This window comes from Canis aureus, chromosome 24 (assembly GCF_053574225.1).
Source record: "Canis aureus isolate CA01 chromosome 24, VMU_Caureus_v.1.0, whole genome shotgun sequence".
NCBI lineage: Eukaryota > Metazoa > Chordata > Mammalia > Carnivora > Canidae > Canis > Canis aureus.
Window position 1 is genome coordinate 25,801,237 of NC_135634.1, and position 25,818 is coordinate 25,827,054.

Consider the following 25,818-nt stretch of genomic DNA (forward strand, 5'->3'; position numbering starts at 1 on the left):
TAATTTTTTTTGTAATAATACCATTAGACAAAAGGAAAGAGAACAAATATAGATTCACAGACTTTCAGAAAGAAAAAAGATTACTGGTAAAATAGACATCATATAATGCTCAGTAAACAAGAAGGTATTCAAGCTATGTGTCTATTTAGAAATACATTTTTTTACACATAATAAGATTACAGATAATCTACACTAGCATATCACAGAACATGTCCCCTAGAATGTTACTTTGCTGAGAGAGAGAGAGAGAGAGAGAGAGAGAGACTGCCAAATAAATCTAACACTATGTCAAATAAATCTGAATAATGCTGCATACAACATATACTCACAATGTGCATCAATGTATTAAAGGCTTTGAAAAGTTACTCTTTAAATAAGACAAGTAATCATAACCTATCATGGTCAAATTTATTAGACTCAGGAACTCTGACGATGTCCATTATCCAGCGTAATAATCACTGCAAAGAATACATTTGGGAAATGCTTATCTGTACATTCTGATTATACAAATCAGGGTTTTCTATCTTTAAGAATAAAAATAAAAGTTACCTTTCATCACTGTTATGCTATGAAGTAATGGTAATGAACATTTCGCTGCTGAATACTGGAGCAAAAAGTCAGTAAGATTTAATATATCTGAGTATAAACTCCTGAGTTCCCTTTTATAATGGAGAACTACAAACTTCTTGCTTATATTTTAGCTGGCCCAACAACAACAAAATGTTATATTGAAAATTAATTGCTTATGTATTTCCATTTAAAATGTGTGCATAGGTCCAATTTAAAATATTTCTCATAATAGATTCTACCTCAGATCAATCTCATTATTATGCACAAAATTGTATGCATGCATGTACATCTTCCTTTATGAAGACAAGAAAAATGTGCCTATAGGTTAAAAAAAAAAAAGACTGCTTTTACCTGACCCCAAAGACAGTATTTTTTTAAAAGATTTATTTATTTTTAAAGAAGAGAAAGAACATGAGAGAGCACACATGTGAGTGAGGGGGTGGGTGGGAGATACTCTCCAGCAGACTCTCAGCTGAGGGGCTCGATCCCACAGAGCCTAAGATCATGACCTAAGATGAAACCAAGAGTCTGGTGCTCAACTGACTGAGCCACCCAGGCCTCTCAAGAATATTATTTAAAAAAAAAATTTAAACATATTTACACAAAAATAAAACCTATAATATACTGAAATTAAATCATGTTTGCTTCCAATTTTTCAGATTCTAAATTTAAAAATAACTGAGAAAATGTTTAATACTAAACGGAGCTCAAGGAATATAGTTAATTGGTTGATAAGTAAAATTACTTTATCATAATACTACTAGGAGAATAAAATCAACACACATAACTTGTACATGCAGGGGAAATACAGCCTAATGTAAACAGATGGTTTTTAGCACATTCCTTTACTAGAATGTGGTCACCTGCCACAAAGTACACAAGCTCATGCACAAGATCAAGACTTTACATACAGCTGAGATCACAACGTCATGCAGATAACAACAGCGTGCTAGATAATCGTACCACAAACTGTGCGGATGTTCTCCCCCACCCCATGAGCCACTGCCAGCAGTTGCTGTGGAGTTTGGTTACCCATATCCGTGACATGAACGATGTCCTTTGGAGAATCTTGTTCCCTGTGGCTGTAAGTATTCTTATTTTTATAATATTTTAATGATGCTTGCTATCAAAATGATAAGTACAGAACTAGAAATTATGGAAAAGTAGGTTTTTATAATACTGAACAATTATACACATCTTAACTCAGGTACTTAAAATAAATCAAAATTTATATTTACACATATCATCAAAACTAATTTACTTTTCAAGCTTAAATGAACCCAAAATAACACATCTGATGATAGTGCTCCAATGAAGTGGGAAAGAAAATCAACCTCCAAAGTACTTCCTTATTTGTAGCACTTAAAAAACTTGGCAAGAGTCATTCTAAGACCTGGCTAAAGTATGACTCGTACAGGTAAGTTCTATATAAAAACATCTATTAGGATAACTCTTTCAATTACATTATTTTAATTCTGAAGATTTCGCTTGGATAAACAACCAAGTTGATATTATTTATATTAGTCAATGAAGAAGTACGAATATAGTCATTAAAATATTTTCCCTCGTTTCTCTGCATCTACAACTGTATTTATCTCAATGTTCTTCTTTGCCTATCTATAACCTAGGTGCATTCTGGTAAAGATAGGATTCTATTTTGTTATCAGACAATACCTGCTAAGTTACCGATGTTTAAAAGAACAGAATCAGAATTCTGGAACCACAAGTCACTCTGAAAGGTTCAGCTTAAAAAAAAAAAAAAAAAAAAAATGAAAGGTTCAGCTTTATGTCTCTTGACAGCACTGTGTACCCCTTTCAGAATAGAGAATTCAACACTTCTGGAATGCTCCAAGATATCTTTAAATCAGGCAAAGGAGTGAAGAAAAAGAAAATACAGCCAACTCTCAACAATGGAAGGTAGGATGGATAAGTAAAATCTGAAGATCTAGAAATCTTATGTTAATAACTTCAATCCCCTCTCTTAGCAAATATTCGATTTAAAAATTTTTTAAAGTTTTATACATAAAAAAAAGGTCTGTTCATTTTACCTTTTTTCTCTGCCCACCCCTCCAAACACAGTAGAGGAGGTGTAACAAGAACTCAATAGTCTGACATATGTAGCTGCAAAGATGGAAACATATTTTGACATCTAGCTTTTTCAATTTAGATATTTAAACCAATCCATATCATATTCTAGTATATAAGGGCCTATCTATGGTTTCATCTTTACATAAAAATGATGGCCTCATAATTTGTTTTAAAAATAGGTATTCCTTTAGCAAGGAATGCTACTTACCATAATCAATATCAGCAGTTACATCCAACTTTTCTGACTTTGTAAATCTACAACTCAGTACTTACCAAGTTATTCTTTCCTTAGAATATGACATTTGCAAGTGATATGAATTAAAGATGATAGTTTTACTCATTATCAGTATAATTTATAACAGGAACCAGATGCCTTGATAAATTGGGCATAATAAGACTGGGGCTTGTAATAGCTGCCTTTCCTGATTCTTATGTACCTAGAGTTAAACACTGTACTATTCTGTCAAGGTTCTTCAGTAATCATCATTTGACTAACTTAAAACACTAATGCAAAATATGTAACTTATTATAAAGCTCATCATAGGAACTGTTTTAATTAGCTACAAGTAATATCTAATTCTAATAAACATTAATAATGAAGTCTCTGAAACCATGCCATTATTCAAATATATAAGTATAGAAGAATCTCTTGAACTGAGAGCTATGCCATAGTGTAAGATCAGAAAGTGACATGGAGACTATTGCTGTAATTTGGAAGGAACAGAACTTAAATTTTACCAAAAATAAGAACAAGTGTATTTTATGATAAAATAAATACACCAGAAAAAAAAATTGCCATAAAAGGATGTTATAAAACCTAAATTTATTTATTTAATTTTAAAAATTTTATTTATTTATTCATGAGAGACACAGAGAGAGAGGCAGAAACATAGGCAGAGAGAGAAAGAAGCAGGCTCCGTGGAGGGAGCCTGATGTGGGACTCGATCCTGGAACTCTGGGATCACGACCTGAGCTGAACATAGATGCTTAACCACTGAGCCACCCAGCCATCCCCAAAACTTAAATTTGTGATAATTTATTCATTTGTTTGTCTTCTAAATTAAGTATCAGTTTTCTACTTAATCTGAACATCAAAACTCTTATTAAACAGTAGTGAGAGAACAGGCTTCTTAATTCAAATATTTATATCAGGCTTTATAATATATATATTTTGTTATATTTGTGGGGCTAAAACTTAACTGATAATGTATGGTGTATCAGTAAACTTTTGCAATGGTGTTATATTTTTATTCATGTATAAGAAAAGTTAAGAAATCGTATGTAAGAAGCAAAAAGTCAATTTAATTTTTAAAATGTTATTTGTATTATATGCCTATTTATAAAATCAGTATTTCTGTTTAATATTCAAATACAGTACATGGGGAAACATGTTTCTAACTATAACATAGTAAAAGTTATTTTATTTATTTATTTATTTATTTGACAGAGAGTGAGGGAGCACAAGCAGGAGGAATGGCAGAGGGAGAGGGAAAGGCAAGCTCCCCGCTGAGGAAGAGCCTGGCTAGATGCAGGGCTAGATCCCAAGATCCTGGGATCATGAACAGAGTGGAAGGCAGATGCCTAACCAACTGAGCTACTACCCACGCATCCCGAGTTAAGATATTTTAAAAAATATTTGGCTGCATAATTTAAATAATCCTTACTACCTCTACAATGAATTAAAAAAAAAAGTTGGTTTTGAAAATTAAATAAAAGAAAATAACTGGCAGTTAAATTTTTCCAGAGAAAAGAATTCACCTAGAAGTAGTAGTTTTGAGTGCTTTATAATTTCCATTAGATATCTAAGAATAAGTCTAGTAGACATTTAAACATTTGAGGGGGAAAAAGCAATTCTAAGCATCTGACCTTTCCAGGATATATTAAAATGAGAATACAGAAAAAAAAATGAAAGAACTGTCTTCATATTTTGATCATTCTTATATGTTACAGTAAGAAATAATTAGTTAATACAAAATTATTCAATTTTATAACAATCTAAAAGCAGTTTCTATGGAAACATGGACTGTTAAAGGCATTTTGATGTGTCACAAATGAACAATGTCCTTTGTGATTGTCTCTGATAAAAGTTGCATCCTTACTAAATAGAAAAATCAAACAGGAAGAAAATGCTGCAGATAAATCTGATGAACTTATCTTGTGCTCTCCACATATAATAGAGTAGTATTTCAATCAGTTCAATGTAGAGGACTGCATATATGTCATGGAAGCTGCCATACAACATGGGCAGGTAGGTTTAAAATGTGAGTTGATAAAGGAAAGAGAAATGACTATGTTATATAGCATTAACTTCAACTTAGTGGGCTTCTCAGTAATTTCCTCATTGAGAAGGAACATCAATGACTGTTACTTTACTTGCAAGTTTATTGTACTAGAAAGCTGCAGCAAGAGAGTAATAAAGTTCAACTATTACAAATATTCAAGTTCTTCACTTACCTCCTCTGGGTTGGCATTAAAGGTGAGGCTGCCTTCATCCAGCTGCATATACAATTTTCTGAAAGAAAATCCTAGAGGTGGGTTCTTATTATATATGGAACAGTGACCCCAAGTGGATTTACACAACCTATAAAAGATAAAATCAGAAAACATTATATATACACATAATAAAACAGTAACATGAAATTTATGTCTAAAGCTGAAAATGTTTAATTCTGTACTTGTTTTTTACTAGAGTGTGATTGACAAATGACTTCAATTTAGCAACTCTGATAGTATTAATAAACATGAGTTATAAAGATTAATAATATTCATGAGTACTATCTGAAGTTAAATATAAACTATTACTAATAATAGCAATGATAGCCTATTTATTTATAATATTCAGTGCTTACTAGATGTCAGGCACTATTTAAAAATTATAATAGTATTAACTTGCTTAATCTTTATAACAACACAATGATTTTGGTGCTAAAGATAAACATAGACACAATAAAAGATTAAAAAGATGATTTAAACCCAAGGAATCTTACTCCATAGTTAGCAATCTCAACCAAGAAGCTAAACAAGATTAAGTAACTATATGCTCTATTGCAAAGTAAAATTGAATGGAGGTAAAGATTGCTAGGTAGGGGCAGCACTTTATTTTTTTTACATATATATATATATATCAGTATATATATATACTGATAACTGGCAAACTAAACATAGAAATTATGATGCTATAACTTCAGTACATACATCAAAAACTATGCGTGATATTAAGCATAGATGCTTTTAAGAAACTGCTTCAAAACAGTTTTTTACCATCACAGTGATACATGATTGCTTAAAAATTATATGAAACCTAAAATGCTAGTAGTTTGTATCAAAACACATTATTTTTGCAGATTGGGATAGTCGTGTCCAACTCTGTACAGAGACATTAGCTACTGGTTATTATTTGAAAGCTAAAGTTTAATCTTATTTTTTCTTATTACCAAGATCAGGCGTATTCAGGGTGGTATGAACACAGACATTTTTTCTTATTACAATGCCTAGAAATTCTTGATCATTAGACCATAGATCATTAAATAGAAGTGCAATACTCTAGAGACACAGAGAATACTGAAATATTTTAGTGCACTTTTAATGACTCTATCTCAAAATTATCTGATTTTTGTGTGTTCAAAAACACCTACTTGTAGTGACAGATATTATTAAAGTAGTTTCATTTTCTGATTTTCATTATTGAATATTGGCTAAATTTCATGTCACACACAATTAGTTTTTCATTTAGAAATTATTTAATGTATATAGGGTAACACGAAGATGTTACCGTCTCAGCCTGTAACATGAAAAATTGTGAGGATAGTGGATAAAGTATGTAATTTAATATGAGAATATCTTAATAGTTAATTTATATCCTTGCATTATTTTTACCAACCAAATTAAATCATTGATTCTAATATAGCAAGTTTAGGAGCTTGTTTAGACATCAATATTTTAGCAAACCCTTTAGTTTTATTGCTTTTGACTTTTATTACTGGTTATGTCAAAGTAACAGAACCTCTCAACATTAATAAATATTCAACACATCCAAAGTTAAAATAAAGACTAAGCTAGCCTTCAATTGAAAATAGAAGTAATTTATCATTAAAAAAATGTCATAAAAATAGGCATAATTATGTGGTAACAATATAGGAAGCATTCCTTTCAGAAATGAACATCCAGATTTAAATCCCAGATAAAGAATACATTCTGATTGAGGTCAGATAACTTAGAAATAAACTTTTTTTCAGAGTTCAAATACAGGATACAGGATTACAAATTAAGTTTTCTGGGAATACAAAAATGCAGAAAAGAAATTTTAAATGAGCCAGTTTTAAAGCATTTTTTTGTTCTTTTATTAAGCACCACAAATAGAATTTTTTCTCACTTCCACAGTACCTTCACTATAACAAGACAATGAGAGAGTAACAGGGTGAGGCTGATGATTTTTATCTATTTAGAGGCTGAGATTAACTATATAATTAATACTATAATTCTGTAGCATCAGAAAGCCTAAGTTAGAAATGTCATTTTTGGTAATACATTTTTACTAAAGTTTGGCTATTTGGATAATTTATTAATTCTCTCAATTAGTTTTTCACTTGGAAATTATTTAAAGTAACAAAAAGATCTTTGCTTTTTGTCTTTTCACATCATTAGAAAGTCCCATTTAAAATAATCAATCAATCAATAAATAAATAAGCAAGCCTTAGCATCTCATTCATTTTGGGAATATAAAAAATAGTGAAAGGGAATAAAGGGAAAGGAGAAAAAAATGAGTGGGAAATATCAGAAAGGGAGACAGAACATGAAAGACTCCTAACTCTGGGAAATGAACTAGGGGTGGTGGAAGGGGAGGTGGGCGGGGGATGGGGGTGACTGGGTGACGGGCACAAAGGTGGGCACTTGACGGGATGAGCACTGGGTATTATTCTATATGTTGGCAAACTTAATAAAAATAAATTTATAAAAAAAATAAATTTATAAAAAAAAATTTATAAAAAAAAAAGTAAATATGCCTTAGTAAAGAATTCTAGAAAGCTCAAGATCCAGTGACTCTTCTAAGTTTGGTAACATTTTTACAACTCAAGTATATGATCTTATTTAAAGAGTAACTTCAGTTACATAAAATAGATTATCTTCCAAACATTCTTAAATTTATAGGTTAAATTGGTATAATTGCTACTATAATTTCTATAGTCTACTTTTACTTCAGCAAGCAGATTATCTCCTTACATTCTATTTGACTTCATTGATGAAATGTTGGTTAGAAAAAATAAAAAGTAGATGAAACAGTCACCACAGATTATGTTAACAAGCACCTCTATGACAGAAAGAAATATCTAAATAAGTAAACATAACCTTCATATAAGAAGCACAAACTATACTGGGGTGTGAACACTCTAAATTTTGGAATTATAAATTCTCACTTAACTTGTATTTTTATTTTTGAATTTTTTAATATTATTTTTAAAGTAATCTCTACATCCAATGTTGGGCTCAAATTTAATAACCCTGAGATCAAGAGTTAGTTGCATGTTCTACGGACCAAGATTGGCAGGTACCCCAACAACTTGTATTTTTAGAATAAACTTATAACTTCTGATTTATAATAAACTGACATCTCTTGATTGGTAACTTATCTTCTAACTACAGAGTCATTTTCTTTTATACTGTCCTTCTTTCCCCAATATCAAATTTGACTGTAATGCTAATTCATTATCTTGACAGGTTTTAATAAAGAGCAAGTCAAAATACAAACCTAGGTTAAAAAGAAATACATCATAATATATGTCTATTATAAAAATAACATTTAAGCATGACTGCCTTTAGAGATATCTGAATCAAACATGTTAGGTTGAACTTACCCTTGCCAAAGAAGTTCATCATTTGCAAGGTCTTGCCAAACACATGAAGCTAAGCAGAGGTCAGTTGCATTCAGGTAGGACAAGATGGTAAAGCTTAGCTCAGGGGGCAACATTTCCAAATTAATGAATCCTTCCTGTTCTTTAGATTTCCGTGCCTTCAAAAGATGATATATATCAATGCCTCCTTGGACTTGTTTACGATGACTGGTGTTAGAAATGTTGTTGGCAGCCATCCTCCTGCTCTGGTCTCTGCTGAGGTAGCCTTGCTCACTATAACCTTCTTGCTGTAGCTGCTGGTTTCTGGCCACTCTCCACAGCCCCTGACCCATCTGCAAGCCTGGGAGAAAGCCAGGATATAGTAAGAAGGTGAACTGTGACACGAAGCATTAATTTATCAGAATTAGCATTATTCATTAAAACATATTCAAAGGAGTGGCATATTACAAAGAGCTGGAACATCCAAAGTACAAAACTTGGACAGAGAAAGTTGCAGAAATACTTGATTTGATCATCACCTTTATCCCAGTTTGCTGACTACTTTTAAAGTCCACAGGTGACATAATCATTTTTCACATGGTAAGATTTAAAAGTTACTGATGTCCTAAAGACTCTTACAAATTATAATTATGTGGACTTATGGGCCAGTATTAAATACAGCTCTGATCAGAGCACAGGACTTTAGTTAAAAGGCCTCTAGACCCTGCTTTTTATCACAACCCAGGCTAAGCTAAGCTAGCCCCTTTTAACCAAACTCCCAGATGCATAACAGCTGTGAAACAGGTTTTTCCTTTAATTCTTGCCAGTCTACACTTAAGTTGTAGACTGTAATAAAATGTAACATAGGCCCTGAAGTCTAATTCAGAAACCTTATAAATTAGACACCTAGAACTCCATGATAAATAACTTAGTAATGACTATTTGGTTTTGTTGTTGCTTTAAATAAAAATCATAATTTAGACTAATGTTCCAGTTCTTCTCCATATAACCCTGTGGATTCCTCAGAGATGCCTGGGAAAAGATAAAGAAGAAAGTATGTACCAGCCTCATCTACCTCCATTTGACCTCCAATCAGTAGCTCTATGTTTATCTGTTAAGAAATATTAGACTGCCTAGTATATAAATGTTAGGAAACTACTGGCCTAGACTTCCTGTTTGATCTTGGTTTTGGAGTAAGTAACTTCTCCTAGGCAAATAAACTCATTGAGAAAAATGAAATCAAGAAGAGGTTTTAATTAATAGAGACTTCTAGGATCTCTTTTCCAAATAAAAATATTCTTGTTTTATAAATCCGAGTTGACTACTAATATGTGTATGTATGTAATTTAAAAATTTGGGGGGAAATCGGATTTTCAAATAAAATCATTAAAATAAATTTCATAGCACGACCTATCTTTAAAACAGTTTTAATTAGCTGTTTACAATGAGAACTAACAAAAAAGGAAAGAAAAAAGAAAAAACCTCAAGGGTGACTAGAAATTTTAAATATTAGGAACAATTTGAAAATTGAGTAGCATTTCAAAGAATGTCAAAGATATTTTTTTCAGTGTTTAAAAAGGCATGCTCCACATGTATATTTACTGAGTTATTGGCTATTATCTGGATAATGACTACTGTAATGGGTTACTTGTTGATTAGAACAGAAAAACAGTCCAGGATAATTTTTCACTCTTCTCCTTTAAGTGAACTTCTTGGAATCACAGCAGCTTAAGTATAAAGGGATGGGGGGTACAAAGAGAAGGAATAGATTAATAATTTTTAAATATGGGGAAATTAACTTTAACAAAGAAACCAAAAAAAATCTTTTATCTCTACAATACATACCACAATAATGGTAGCAGTTCTTAAATTAGTGATTAGGTCATAATAATTAAATTGTATTTTTAATATGGAATATTAAGAGATTGAAAATACAGAGCCAGAGGAAATCTCTGCAAAACACTTCTAACAAAGGCCTGGTATCTACAATGTACAAAGAAGTCTTAAAATTGAACAATAAGAAAACAACTCACTTAAAAAGTTGCAAAAGATCAACAGATGTCCCACCAAAAAAGATATATTGGTAGCAGATAAGCATATGAAAAGACACCCCACACCATGTGTTGTTCTACAATCTCAAATTAAAACAATGAAATAGTAAATGTTACACATATATTAGAATGCTTGAAATCCAAAATACTGACACCACCATATGCAGGCAAAGGCATGGAAATGCAAAACGGTACAGTCACTTTGGAAAACAGTTTGGCAGTGTCTTACAAAACTAAACATGCTTTTACTATATGATCTGGCATTTGTGACCCTTGGTATCTACCTGAATAAGTTGAAAACTTATATCCACATAAAAACCTGCACACAATGTTTGTAACAACTTTAGGCATAATTACCAAAACTTGTAAGCAACCAAGATATCCTTCAATATAGGTCAGTGGATAAACTATGGTATATCCAGACAATGAAATATTTAGAACTAAAAAAAAAATGAGCTATGAAGCCATGAAAAAACATGGAAGAAACTTAAATGCACATTACTAAGTGAAAGAAAATGATCTGAAAAGAGTACATAGTGTATGATTCCAATTATATGACATTCTGGAAAAGGCAAACTAAAGAGAGCAAAAATTATTAACAGAAAAATAAAGAATATCAACAGAAATTTGTAAGGAAGTTTGTTTGCTAAATATTTAAATATGCCATGTCATATTATAACATAAGTATAACTTGACACAAATTAACATTTCAAGATTGGAAATCATAAAGATCATTATGTCCATTATGACTATTTCTCTGTTTATCTTAGCAAGAAAATATCTAGAATCACATTACTTGCTAAGGTCATTTAGCATATCTTGTCCTTTTCTGATGATTATTTTTTTCTTTTGTTTTTATACCACTAAAAGTAAATAATACAACATGGTAACTACAATGTTTGAAGTCTCAAGATTTAAGGCATTTGATATCAATTTCTGTGTATTTCCCCTGCAGCATCTTTCTGGTTAAGCAGCTGTTAAGCAGCTGTTGTTATTCTCAGAGATGTTGCTAGGGAACGCAGAATCAGGGTGATTTCCCTAGGCTCTGGACTTTAATGGGGATCACTTAAATTGAACACTGGATAATGTGATTCAGAAAGCATCCGGCAGGTAGAAAGAGGTAAAGCTAGCAGCTGGCTCTTGGAAGGGGGAAAAAAAACGTGATGGGGAGGGTGGAAGCTTGAGTCTTATGTGCACATAATTCAGACAAAGGAAACTTCATTCTCTATTCTACTGATGAATAATACCACAAATTGCCCTTCTGAAATGTCCTTTCCCTTTAAAGCAGGTTCTTGATACTGGGCAAAACCAAAGTATAATAAACCACTTGGGGAAGATTAATATCAAATTTACGCTTTGGAGAAAGGAAAGGGTGTTTATAGAGTTCCATCTCCATTCTCCTTAGGGTAACAGGAATGTGAAATGTGGGTGGAACTGTCAGAAAAGTGATAAAACTCTCAATGACATGATATCCATTGCAGAAGCTGTGAAGTAAGTCATGGAGGAAGCACAATATTGTGGACTCTGACATCGAACAGACTTGAGTTTAGATCCTGACTGCACTGTTATTTACTTATAGGACCTTGGGGAATTTATTTACTATTCTAAGCTTTGGTTTCTTCAGATATAATGTGATAATTTGCATATTACATAATAATATCTATAGTTCAAGAGGTTGTTGTATTGAATGAGATAATGCATATAAAGTTCATTCCATAGCTACGAAAATATTAGCTATTAGTTTGTTGTGACAAGACCATATTTTCATAAAGTGAAAATGAGAACATTGGCAAACTTAATGATTCTTCAGTTGTCCAGATGTTATGCCTACTGAATAAACTCATTTGTTCATGTTGATACCCATAATTCTTCATCTCCTTTAGTTACTTCATATTTCAGCCATTATTCTTTTCCTCATAAATACAATTTTTATATTGATGACCAAACCAACCAACCAACCAACTAACCAGACCCAAACCTGAAAAGTGAAAAAGCCTGCTTATATTCCACAAAAAATTTCAAACCTCAGCATGTCTTATGATAGAGCCAATAACAATGGCATGAAACAGATTTTGGTGTTATTAGTAATGTGTCAACATCTGCCTCTAAAAGAGATGTAAAATATGATAGTTTCATGCTGGGGTCTTACATGATTTCAAAATTCTTGAAAATAGGTGTGTGGACTGAATTGATCAAAATCTGACTTTAAAATACAAAATTTTCAGATGACTTATTAAAGTTTTAATAAAATCTTAGTATAAAGATTTTCAACATTAAAACATACATCATAAAAGATACAGTACTGTCATTTGTGCCAGGAAATCAGTCCAAAAAATATCAAGCTGCATAGTGGAATCACTGAATATACAAAGAGTTTCAAATTGAAAAAAATTAAACGCAAAAAAACTTTTGTATTTGAAATAAACAGTTGGTACAAATATAGATTGTAATTAAACCACTGCTAATAACTTGTTCACTCAAAACAGGCTGAGGAAAAAAAAAAAAAAAACAGGTTGAGGAATATAGACACTTCCAGGAAACAATACTCTTACAAGAGCACAGTTAGTCTATTTCATGTACAAATAAAAGAAATATGGTCATTTCTTGTAATTCATGGTAGTTATGTTCTATAAAGTCACTGCAAACAGTAAATTAGCCAATATGAACCATTGTTCCTAGGAGACATGGAGGGGTTAGGTTCCCACATGCTTCTGGCTACATTTTTTGCCAACTGATGAACATATAAGCTTGTTTTATGCGTGTTTCTATTAAAAGACACTTTTAATATACACTGTTGATTTATTAACACTGAACTCAAATCTGATCAGAGCTCATCTAACATAGGCATTTTCTCTATAAAGCACCATCACAATCTTCTTGCACTTAGGAAGGCTAAACAGTGCTTTAGCAATAAATGTGGGGGCCATTTTAAACAATGAAATCATCAACAAAAGAGCACAAAATATTAAAAAATGTGCCACTAAAAAGATCACAAAAAGGACACTAGTTTACAATATGAGAGCTAAAACAAAAAAGTGGAGAATCACCTTATTTGACCTTAGCTGGAAATGGCATGTCAAGATACAAATTTTCTGCAGATCTGTACATTTCTGAAAATGACTGTGAAAGTGCTGAGAGTATTGATTTGCAGGATTAAAAACATAAATTTTATTGAGTAGGAAAATTCACAAATACAAAATCTGCAAATAAAGATCGACTATAATTAATACTATTTAAAATATCCCATGCCTTTTTCTCCAAATTTGAATTTATTTTACTTAAAAGTTTATCATATTCAGAGGATTTATAAAATTCTAAGGACCTTCAAAATGAAACCAAAGAGATTTTCTTTTGGTCTCCAAAGTGAGGAACAGTGCTTCATTATTTCTCATCTGATGGAAATAAATTAAAATTTCATAATTACATAGGTTACAGAGGAGAAATTATGCTAACAAAAATTCCATACAAGATTTCAAAGTTGAAATTCTTCCTTCCAGAGAAGAGAAAAAATTATGGTTTAAAAAAATATCAAGGCAATTTTCAGGAATGATAATATGATAACTATAAACAAAGATTTAGATATTATTTATTAGTAAGTTCAAATGTACATTTTTACAGAGAATGATTAATGCAAAATAAATCTCAAAACTCTTTTTTAAATTGGATGAAGAGGGACGCCTGGGTGTCTCAGGGGCTGAGTGTCTGCCTTTGGCTCAGGGCGTGACCCCGGGATCCCGGGATCCAGTCCTGTATTGGGCTCCCTGTGGGGAGCCTGCTTCTCCCTCTGCCTGTGTCTCTGCCTTTTTCTGTGTCTCTCATGAATAAATAAATAAAATCTTTAAAAATATATAAATAAATTGGATGAAGAATCTCAAAACAATGGCCAAACATGCAAATGAACATTATTTAATAATTTCTATTTTCCTGGAATTATGCAGACACGGCTATAATCTTGATCATTTTAATACAGTAGTCAAATAATGCTCCTTATGTCTCAGAGATATTACATACTGTTTTCATGTAAGGGCCAAATATTTATGTTCAATTCTGTACTACTTGCAAATGTACTCATGTACATATGTATATGAATATGCAAACCTCTCAAATGGATAGAAGACTCAAAAACCTGGTATTACTGGCTATGGTATGGGTAACACCAAACTGAGCAGCTTTGAACACTCAGTAATACTGTGGATAAATATGTCACATTAGCTGAAAGAGACACCTATTTTATTATTTTAACCTAACATATATGAATTTCGTATTTTTATTATCTTATACAGTTCAAACTTAACTTTGTGTTTCTAAAGTCCTATGCTACAATGGCACAGTAGCTGGGATAACATAAATGGAAATTAACATGACTTTAGGAAAATTCCAATATTTTTCAAAAATAAACAAAGTCGGGCGCCTGGGTGGCTCAGATGGTTAAGGGTCTGCCTTTGGCTCAGGTCATAAGGCCTGGGTCCTAGGATGAGCCCCACATTGGGCTCCCTGCTAGTGGGGAGTCTGCTTCCCCATCCCCTGCTCATGCGCTCTCTCTCTCTCTCTTTTTTCTCTCAAATAAATAAATAAAATGTTTAAAAAATAAGGTCTTTGAAAAACTTTATCACTAAGAGTGAATAAAGCTGCTTGCTTACCTAAAGGTCCATTTATGGAGCAGTCACTATCACCTCTAAATGATTTTGTTTCATCTCTACCTGACAATATCTTAGGCATGTTACATCCAGTGTTATTATGCATATATGGTGCTTTTCCTTCCAAATAAGCTTTCAGTATCACATAGCTTGATTTTAATATGCTAAACTCTAAAATTATTTTGATTCATGCTAGCATGGTTTCAGGAATAGGTCTTAAGCCAGGACCTGGATAAATATAAATGGTAGGGTACCATCTCATTAATATGATTTGTGAGATAACAATTAAACAGTAGTAGATAACAGAATATCCTAACTCACTTTTGGAAAAATCTTTTATAGTCAACTCCTAGCTTCTTGTTAAAATTTTAAGTTTCAACACATATATTTACCACCTTTTTCTCCTATTAAAATGAGAGAAAATAAATAAAAAAGGGAAAACTTAAATCTAAAAGAGAAGGAAAACAGGCTATTGAGTGGACAAAACATTTCAACACATTTCTGTAACATGGAAGTGGGAGGAGTAGTGGTTGCTAATGAAGCCATGAAGAGGAAGGAGAAAGACAATATGGAATAGTGCAGAGAATTAAGCAGGGGCTTATTATCTTGCAGAACCTCAAAAGGCTTTTGGGGGTCCAATACACAGTGTAACTATGGAAACAACTGAGAGTAAAATGAGAAACAAAAATCAAGGGATTATTGGGTCACCATTTCCTTCTTTACACAATAATGAAAAAAAAAAAAAACCAGCCCCTTTGCAATCTTCATGAATATTGAATGAACTAATATGGAACAACAGACCATGAGCTATCCCTCAATACACATGTATCAAGTGTCTAGAATGATTAGCCACACACTCCAACCCCTTTCCCTTATCTAGGTTGAATGAAAAAGTGTTTCCTCTCAAGATTGAACCCTAGAGAAAGACTCCCTTTCTCTTCTAACGTTTGTAAGTGGCCCAGTATAATGGCTATCAAACCAATCATCTCAAAGGAAGGACCACCAGCTCTATACAGGTGCATACATCCACAAATCGAGTATTTTATGGTCCCAAAGATCCACTGTTCAATCTTTTTCTTTTTTTAATTTTTATTTATTTATGATAGTCACACAGAGAGAGAGAGAGAGAGAGAGAGAGAGAGAGAGGCAGAGACACAGGCAGAGGGAGAAACAGGCTCCATGCACCGGGAGCCCGACGTGGGATTCGATCCCTGGTTTCCAGGATCGCACCCTGGGCCAAAGGCAGGCGCCAAACTGCTGCGCCGCCCAGGGATCCCCCACTGTTCAATCTTTAAAGTATGGCTGAAGCATTTACACAATGACTACTTGGCTAGTTTTTCCTAATTTCATACAGTGACTCTTGACAAAAGTTAATTTTAATCTTAATCTAATAAACACAATCATAAAGCATAAATCTACATATTACATATTTGAGAGTTTGCTTAGAGAAGGAATCCACTGAAGGTCTACAATATATAAATATGGCAAAAAGGTATATCTTTCTCCCAACTTCAATCTTTCCAGTCTCCACCTGGGACCCCCTTAAGGGCTACCAAGAAAATCCCAAGGCAATGTTCCTTAAATGTAGATTATGAATGTCCAGTGACCTAAAAAAAATGGAAACAAAAGCAATGGGAAAATGTCAAAAGGAATGTCAAGAGCTAATGTGAAAAAGCTATTAGTCAAACATAGGACAATTTGAGCATCAAAATAAAAATAAGGACAGTAATAGATTATAATCCACATAAAAAAAGAATCCATAAATTTACATTGATGATCAATAAATAAAGGAAAAAAGAAAGCTGTTCTTTATAGTAAAATGTCAACTAATAAAGATTAAAGGAATAATGGGTTAGAGGAATCATTTAGAATCATCATGGGAAAAATTGGTAACCATACAGTGGCTGTGTCACAGGATATTCTTGTTCTTAGGAAACACACTGAAGTGTTAAAACATAATATATACAACCTAGTCTCAAATGGTTCAGAAAAATAGTAATATCTATCTCTATATAGAGAGAGTGCTAAAGTTAGGTTGGAAAATTTTCAAATTGATGAATCTCTTAGAGCATATACTAGTTATTTTTATTATTCTTACAACTTTTCTGTAAACAGAAATCTCGTGTGGAATTCAACCAGGTGAATTTGAAAAAATTCTTCGTTTGATGTGCATGCAGTTTAAAAATTAGTTAGTTTAGTATTATACACACTAAAAACCATCACTAAGGAAATAGAGGCCCAGCACTATGGCTTAAGAGAAGAGACTCCTGTCAAAGAAAACATCAAAATAGTAAGAATTATTTTTGCCATTTTTGACAGAAATGTTTAAAGGATAGAGAAAAAATTTTTAAAGAAAATTGAAAATACCCCTTTTAATTCTTTTTGTGTTCATATTAAAGGCTTGGAATTTCTGGCTGTTTCTTCCTTCTGTACATAATTTTAAGTATATAATATCTAGTAATATAAATATTAAACTATAATACTGTTTATGTACTATAAACCACCATTTAATACTCTCTGTGCTAAGCACTTTTAAAACTTTTATAGATGATCTCATTTTAATCCTCACAACAACTCTAATAGGTAGAAATTATTACTCTAATTTTATAGCTGAGGAAACTGTGACCCAAGTAAGTAACTTTGCTTGAGATCTCATAGCTGGTAAATGTAAAATTTAGTACTTAGACTTAGGTCTGAATCCAAAGAATTTGTGTTCTTAACCACCAAATCTTATGCTAGAACTGTTAGAGCTCACAGATGGCAAAGGCAATCTACCATCTGTTTCTTCATTACTGGCTCTCATCTCTTTTTTCTCTGTAACTGCTTATTACCTCCATTGTTGTTCCCAGCTGCAGCTTTTCTCATAGGTTTTGATGTGAAAAAAATTCTGGTTCAAACTCCAACACAGAATCTGATTCACCTATATTTGTGGTCTTCATTTTCCTCATCAGTAAAATAATGGATAATTCTTTTTAAAAAAATATATATATATTTGGGGGCAGGGGAGGGAGAGAAAGAATCTCAAGCAGGCTCCATGACCAGTGCAGAGCCCCACACGAGGCTGGATCATGACCTGAGCTAAAACAAAGAGTCAGATGTTTAACTGACTCAGATGTTTAACTGAGGCACCCAGGTGCCTCAATACAGATAATTCTTATCCCATGGGACTTAAAGGGGCTAACTTTAGGGAACCTAGCTCACAGGAGGTAATTTACAATAACAGGTAGTTCTGTAGTTATCTCTCAACCCTCTTTAAATTATTATCCTATATTCTTCCATTTCAGAGTGTACCTGATTATTTTGGATTTAATTACCTGAGCCTATATAGTCCTGCTTCTAAATTTCATTAATTTAGGATCTGTGAAATTTGGAAGAGATGCTATTTACCTTTGCTAGGAGAAAAAAAATAACTAGTAAATATATAATGTAAGAAGCATCAGCTAACTTTGCTTAGACTGATACACTATATATAAAAACAAATTTTGACAAGTAAAGTCAAGTACTTAGTCATCAGTCAGTGATTGAACAGATACCTTTTTGGCACTAAGCACTACCATCATCTTTAATCATGATCATTGTTTCTAGAAATGAAAACTTCAAGACTTCATGGGAAGATTCAACATATCAAAGTTCCTTCTGGCAATATCACAAAATAAATCTGTCAATAAGAGGAAATTTCTACTATGTCTAGTAATCACCAGTAATTTGAATTTTAAAGTGCTTTGTGAATAGCATGTTAATTTCTTAGATCTTTAAAATCAGTGTTACAATTGTTGAGATTCATATTTTTAAGCATACTAATTACAGAATAGTATTTACTCAAATATATTCATTAAAACAATACTTTTGGAACTCACCTATCATACTGTACTTTTTTCAAGTTTATTGGATTTAATTTATTAAAAGAAATATAACTTTTAAAAATGTATATATACACATATCTTTTTTTTATTGTGTTCTTCTTTACTACACTTCACAGATAATGAGTTTTTAACAAATTGAAGGTTTGTGGCAACTTGGCATTAAGCAAGTGTATAAATGCCATTTTCCCAACAGCATCTGTCCACTTTGTATCTGTGTCCAATACAAACATTTTCATTATTGTATTTGTTATGGTGGTCTCTGATCAATGAGCATGACTCTCTGGAAGCTCAGATGACGGTTAGCATCTTTTAGCAATTACCTTTCTAAGTAAGGTATGTACAGGTTTTAGATATAATATTTTTGCACACTTAATAGATGACCATATAAACCTAACTTTTATATGCATTGGGAAAACAAAATTCATTCGATTTGCTTTACTGTGATATTCAGTTTATTGTGGTGGTCTGGAACCAAACCCTCAATATCTCCGAGGTATGCCTGTACAGAGGCAGTCCTTGCTTTGTACAGTATTGCACTACTAATAGTGACCATGGGACCATGCAAGGTAAGGCCACAGCTCTAATATGCACATTTCAGTTAACATGGTACCATGCAAAGTAAGAACTAACTTTAAGTCCTAAGATGAGGAACTGATTCCACACAATAGGCTACATGGATAAATCTAGTACCAAACAGTACCTTAGATCTATAATGTGCTCAGTAAACGTTTGTTGAGTGAACAAAGGGATGAATGGTAAACAATGATAAAATACTGACTTAGATGAACCTCGACTTAAACTTCACATATCTTTTAAAAGCTAACTCAAATTGTATCATGGACTTAAATGTAAAGCATAAAATTGTAAAACTTTTTAAAAAATTCATAGAAGGAAATCTTAAGGATCTAGGACCAGGCAGAGTTCTCATACTTGACATCAAAAGCATGATCCATAAAAGTAAGAACTGACAAAGCATACCTCTATAATCAAAAACTCGCTCTTTGAAAGATCATGTGAAGCAGATGAAAACACAAAGTATGTACAGACTGATAAGATATTTGAAAACCACACCTGACAAAGGGCTAGTATCTAGAATACATAAACTCTCAAAATTCAACAGTAAAAAAAAAAAAAAAAATCAAACAATTCAATTAAAAAGGGGGCAAAAGACATGAACAGATATTTCACTAAAGAGAATATAACAAAGGGTACACAAGCACGTGGTGACATGTTCACCATCATTACCCAGGAGGGAAGTGGATAATCATACAAGGGCATAAAATCTATTGAGCTGTTAAGTATCTTGACTATGGTACAAGATACATGAACCTGTGCAGAATTTCATACACCCATTTATACATGAGAGTAAAAATAAAACTGGGGGAATATGAATAAGAAAGATGGACTGTATCAATGTCAATGCCTGGGTTGTGATTGTATATTACAGTTTTGTAAAATGTTACCATCCATGGAAACTGGGTAAAGAATACAAGAGATGCCTCTGCATATTTCTTGCAACTGCATGTGCATCCAGCATTATCTCAAAAAAGGGGGGACAAAATAGCACACTTAAAACGGGTGAATTTTATGGTATGTGGATCATACCTCAATATAAACTGCTTTTTAATATATAAAAACAAAAACGAAAAAAAACAAGGGTTCCTGGGTGGCTCAGTCAGCTGAGTGCTGACTCTTGATTTCAACTGAGGTCATGATTATCAGGGTCCTAACCAAGTAGGGCTTCAGGCTCACCAGGGAGTCTACTCAAGGTTTTCTTTCCCTCTCCTCTCTCTGCACCTCCCCTGCTCATGCTTTATCTCTATAAAATAAATCTTTTAAAAATTTAATAAAACATTTTAAAAAATAAGAGAGAGAAACTAATGCCTGCTCTAAAGAGAATGACCAAGGATATAGCAAGTCTAGTGTCATTTGGCAAAGAGTAACTATTTTAGATTTCAGGAAATATTACTAATTATTAAAATCTATAACCTAGAAATTTTATCTGACTCCATGGAATTTACTATATAGGTCAAGAGAAGACATGATCAAGGAATACAAATCCTTAAAGACACAATCCTATGTTTTAACTATTTATATAGTCTATATCAATAATTGGGTAAAGAGGGACGCCTGGGTGGCTCAGCAGTTAAGCGTCTGCCTTTGGCTCAGGTCCTGATCCTGGAGACTGGGGATGGAGTACCACATCAGGCTCCCTGCATGGAGCCTGCTTCTCCCTCTGCCTGTGTCTCTGCCTCTCTCTGCGTCTCTCATAAATAAATAAATAAAATCTTAACAAAAAAATAAAAAAAAACTTTCTAAGGTTAAAAAAATTGGGTAAGGATATAAATGCTAAAGGATTGGTATTTGTGTGCCTCCTCCTTGATTTAATAAAAATGCAAATGAAAAATAGATTAGAGAGAAAATCGGTATAATTTGCTTCATTAAAAATCAAAGTACATAAATTAATGTAAATTGGATTTCTTCAAATATTTCTAATATATACAAATAATGGTTTTATGTATTAAAAACATTTTTAAAATCAGAATAAATTTTGTTTAAATCTGCTAAATTCTTACGTATCCTTGTTTTTATTAAAATAACAGCAACATTAATAATAATACTATGCATTGATGTAATAATTATTTGGATGAGCCTATTTTTAAAAAATAAATGTTCAGGCCTCTTTGGTTTTTAAAATTTATTTCTAGTTTTATTATGCTGAGATTAGAGAATATAGGCGTATGATGTCTGCTTGAGAAAAATGCATAAGTTTTCTTGACATTATTACTCGGAAAGATGAGTTAAAAGTTACATCTCCAATTATGCCATATGCTGTGTGACCTTAGATATTTCAAATAAGGTTTGTGAGCTTCCATTTCCTATAAAATGAGGGAAATCACTTCTCTGTATTGTAGGACAGGAGTGCTGTAAGTCTTAACTAAGATAACATATATAAAAGCATCTTTTAATTGGTAAAGCAGTATGTAGGTCCTGCTTCACTTTTTTCTTAATGCAAAAATCCAAGAAACAGCAGTACATTTCTGACATGATCTTAGATGCAGTTTTCTCATTTTAAAAAAGTTTTAGACAAATGAATCGGTATTACATAGCACACTTCTAACTAGAAGGTGGTGTAAATTACTCACCAACAACTATATTAGTCAATGTATTAGAGTTTATAAGAACCATAACACTTTTCTATTAAGTACATAGCTGTTTCTAAAATAGATAGTATTTTTGACTATCTTTCTAATGTCTTGTTCTCTTTTCAAGAGTAGAGTATTTCCACAAAAGCATACGATAGCTATTAATAGCTGTTGGTGTATCAAACATAAAGCTTATCTGTAAAAATGTTAAGCAACTTTAATCAAAATATCTCTAGGTAACAAATTGAATATCAAATGAAATACTATTCTATAAGACAAAAGTAACTGCAGTAGTACTTTTAGTAATTCCATGGCACCAAACATTCAAATAGCACATGCTGTGGAGACAACTCTGTGTAATAGAGAATGGTTTTACAACATCATTTAAGTAGAAAATACACATGGAAGATGGGAAGAATAGAAACGAGCCTGGAGGATCAAAAAAGCACTCTTGTTTAAATACTTGTATTTGAAGCAAGTCAATTCCATAAGTCTCTTCCTGAGCAAACACTGTTAAATCACCAGTATATGATGATTGGCATAGAAATAATCTAATTAAAATAACTCATTATAAAAAATTAGTTTTGTTCAGTAATTCTATAACATCTGAATTTAAATTCTTAAACAGTGAAATTTAAAAATAAGATTTTTCTTATCTCAAATAAAGACCTAAGATGCCTACCAGAAGTGTTATCTCTAAAATGCTAATTTTATTAAGACTTAAAAATGAGGAAATTTACTTACTTTTATCCTTTTAGAAATTTTCAATATTTTTCAATTAGGAAGTAACAACTAGAATCTTTAAATGATATCATGAGATATTACTCAATGGCATAAGAACATGAGAAATTCTGTGAGAAAATATTTTCTACAATACCTTCAGAATCAAATGGGCAGCCCAATATTTATTTCTCTACTTCCAAAAGAACAGACCACCAAAGTAGTTTAGAACACAGTAGGTGGAGAAATTTTTTTAAAAAAAGAGAAAAAAGAGAGAAGAAAAAACATGATAACCAATCACACCCTTAAAATTGAATGGCAACAATTGTAGAGAAAGAAGGAAGGTAAGCCCACAAGGAGGTCTTTTCTAAGGAGAAAAGGGAAATAGTTAAGTACTAAGAGGTCACAAGGTACCTCAAACACATAAAAAAAAAAAAAAAAAGAAAAAACACCTACTCATTAAATTTAAAGATCTGGTCCTGCAAGAGCAGTTTGTGTTACTAAAAGGCATACCATTTGTAGTGTTTTTTTTTTTTTTAATTCAAAAAGACTTACAATATTACTTTCTGAAGCTTTTTTCCAGTTATTTAATTTGATTCTATAGTGAGTGTTACCAAATGGCATGTAAACAAATGTAAAAATTAAAATGTGTCATTTAAATGTAACCAAAAAAGCTGAGAAATTTAGCCTTATTTAACTCTTTTGGCTTGTTTTGCAAGAAATGTTCCACTGTTTTAATCTTTAAATAAATCTTTAAATAAATTTATCATACTTCTCAACTTGTAAAGAAACAAATTCAACTTTTAAAGTAAAAGCAATCATACTTCTCACCAGCATTATTGTTAATTACACTGGTTCTTTCTTAACTGCACTATTACTTAATCATCAACTACCATATCAGCTCCTTGGGGCACAGCACACTCCATGCTCACTAACCAAAATGGCCATTGCTATGAGAGTTAAGGAATTAAAAAGCAAAGCATAATAAAAACCGTAATTACTGAATTGCTTCCAGACAAATTAAATGAGATATTAAAATATTGAGGGAAGCCTGAATACAAGGGAAGTCAGAAATAAGATGAGAAAATATAACTATATTGGGAAAGTCACTTAAATTTTGATGTCTCAATTTCCTCACCTGTAAAACAAGGATTTTGAGCCATATGATCAATCCCTAAGGTCTCTTTTAGCTGTAAAATTCTATAATTCTATAAAAATTAAATGAGAAAAATAAATAAAGAGGTGATGGAGGCCTATGTGTGTGTATAAATCTCTGTTCTTTCTCTTTTCTCCAATGTTGATGACTAAACCTAATGCCTAAACTTGAAACCACAGATCTTTTATCATATCTATGTCACTAAAGTACTTGCCCCACATATGATGTGAACTTATTCAACTTATTAGTTTTATTATAGAATGTATCTCAATAAATTTGTCAGAAGAACAAAATAAAGAAAAAAAGTAACAGAATATAAATTTCTGGAGGTGGATATATTTCATTAAACTTGTTTTAAAATAGTAAAATAATGAAAAAGCAACTTGAGCTGGATGTATATTTCATACACTTCAGTATCAACGATTGATGCATTAATCACAAACCAGCCAAAGGATTAGTTTGTTTCCAAATTTGAATCAAAATGTAGAAAAAACAGTAATACATAGCACTTGGTTAAGTAATAAACTGTAAAATCATACATTTGAATAAGTAATTGCAATGCACTGTGATCAAATGATAATCTCTTGGTAATTCAATGGTTTTATATTGTGAAAAAAGCAAAACCAGTATCTTCTAATCTACACAAAAGCACAGTAAACACACAAGAATCCCCTATTAAACTAATATAATAACTTATAACATATGTTTTTGGCTTACTAAGCAGTTATTACCATAAGGTAATTGGTGGATGGAAGTGTTTCAACTGTGTTTTCTCAAGCATTTGTTTAAAATTTTGCAGCTATCTATCATATCACATTCATTAATTGGTTGAAACCTACTATATAAATGAAATATGTTAACCTGACAGGGCATCTCTATTTTTTTTAATAAAGATTTTATTTATTTATTTGAGAGAGAGAGAGAGACAGTGAGTGAGAGAGAACATGAGGGAGCTGGGTGGGGAGAGACGGGGGAGCAGAGGGAGAGGGAGAAGCAGACTCCCTGCTGAGCAGGGAGTAGGGCAAGGGCTTGATCCTGGGAATCTGCGGATCATGACCTGAACTGAAGGCAGACACTTAACTGACTGCACCACTCAGGTACTCTGGGAATCTCAATTTAAAAGCCTAACTCATAATTTGAGAATTGACACATTTAGGCTGGTGTTAAGCACTTAAGTTATAAAAGATAAACCAGAATAATACTTTACTAACAGGTAAAGCTTTACAACGTCTTTCAAACCTGGAAGCAGCATATACAGTTTTACAGTAGATCACAGCCAAAATAATGTTAGAACACTGAAAGGCTGTACCTTTAATTTTTAAGAAGGTTATGTGATTCACTGACAAAAGCTGTGCTAGTGATGGACAGCCAGGTAATGCTGATAGAAGGTGGTACCTGACCCCTATTAATAATGCTGAAAAACAGACCTAAAAACACACTTTGAAGATATCCCTCTCCCATCTTTATTTGATCTCACAACAACATAAAGACTTCCACAGACTTGCATTCTTTCTATACTAGAAAAGCATTACCTCTAGCTTTTCCTAACCTCTTTTCTCCTTAAGAGCTACCCCTTGCTCATGTTTGTTTTGATATGTCAACCATATAAAATGGCAATGGGTAAGGAATACACCATCTCCAGTTGTGATATGCTCTGCTCATATAGACCCTAAAAACACAAAACGTACATCATCCCTCATGAGGCAGAATTTCCCAGGAAAAATCTCGAGATTTATTAGATTTATCTTTAGATAATTAG

At 32.4% G+C, this 25,818-nt stretch overlaps 2 protein-coding genes across 11 annotated transcripts in view; one reads left to right on the forward strand and one right to left on the reverse strand.

Annotated features, from left to right (window-relative positions):
* The window catches only part of FBXO8 (F-box protein 8), a 76,009-nt gene that overhangs the window by 18,642 nt on the left and 31,549 nt on the right, over positions 1–25,818 (reverse strand). For all 4 annotated transcript variants that reach the window (XM_077868597.1, XM_077868594.1, XM_077868596.1 and 1 more), the window contains exons 2-3: positions 8,511–8,847; positions 5,113–5,239 (exon numbers count right to left, since the gene is read on the reverse strand). In XM_077868597.1, the coding sequence (XP_077724723.1) occupies positions 5,113–5,239; positions 8,511–8,839 (456 nt within the window). In that variant the 5' untranslated portion in view covers positions 8,840–8,847. The remainder of the gene's footprint in view (positions 1–5,112; positions 5,240–8,510; positions 8,848–25,818) is intronic.
* Positions 1,305–21,165, forward strand: LOC144295922 (uncharacterized). Of its 7 annotated transcripts, none has more exons than XM_077868598.1 (4): positions 1,305–1,654; positions 2,390–2,487; positions 17,290–17,313; positions 18,760–21,165. In XM_077868598.1, the coding sequence occupies exons 1-4, from the start codon at positions 1,424–1,426 to the stop codon at positions 18,863–18,865; spliced, it is 459 nt and encodes a 152-aa protein (XP_077724724.1). In that variant the 5' UTR covers positions 1,305–1,423; the 3' UTR covers positions 18,866–21,165. The 7 variants fall into 7 exon arrangements, 1 of the variants encoding a protein (XP_077724724.1); XR_013363059.1 differs by having other exon boundaries at positions 1,314–1,654; positions 17,290–17,464; XR_013363063.1 differs by lacking the exons at positions 17,290–17,313; positions 18,760–21,165 and adding an exon at positions 4,106–4,565 and having other exon boundaries at positions 1,404–1,654.

Excerpts from the sequence above, each read along its gene's own strand:
- LOC144295922 (XM_077868598.1), top strand. The coding sequence starts at position 1,424 with ATGTGGTCACCTGCCACAAAGTACACAAGCTCATGCACAAGATCAAGA. Across the intron at positions 2,488-17,289 it reads CCAACTCTCAACAATGGAAG|AAATCTCGTGTGGAATTCAA; the intron begins GTAGGATGGATA and ends TTCTGTAAACAG. Across the intron at positions 17,314-18,759 it reads CTCGTGTGGAATTCAACCAG|AAATGAAAACTTCAAGACTT; the intron begins GTGAATTTGAAA and ends CATTGTTTCTAG.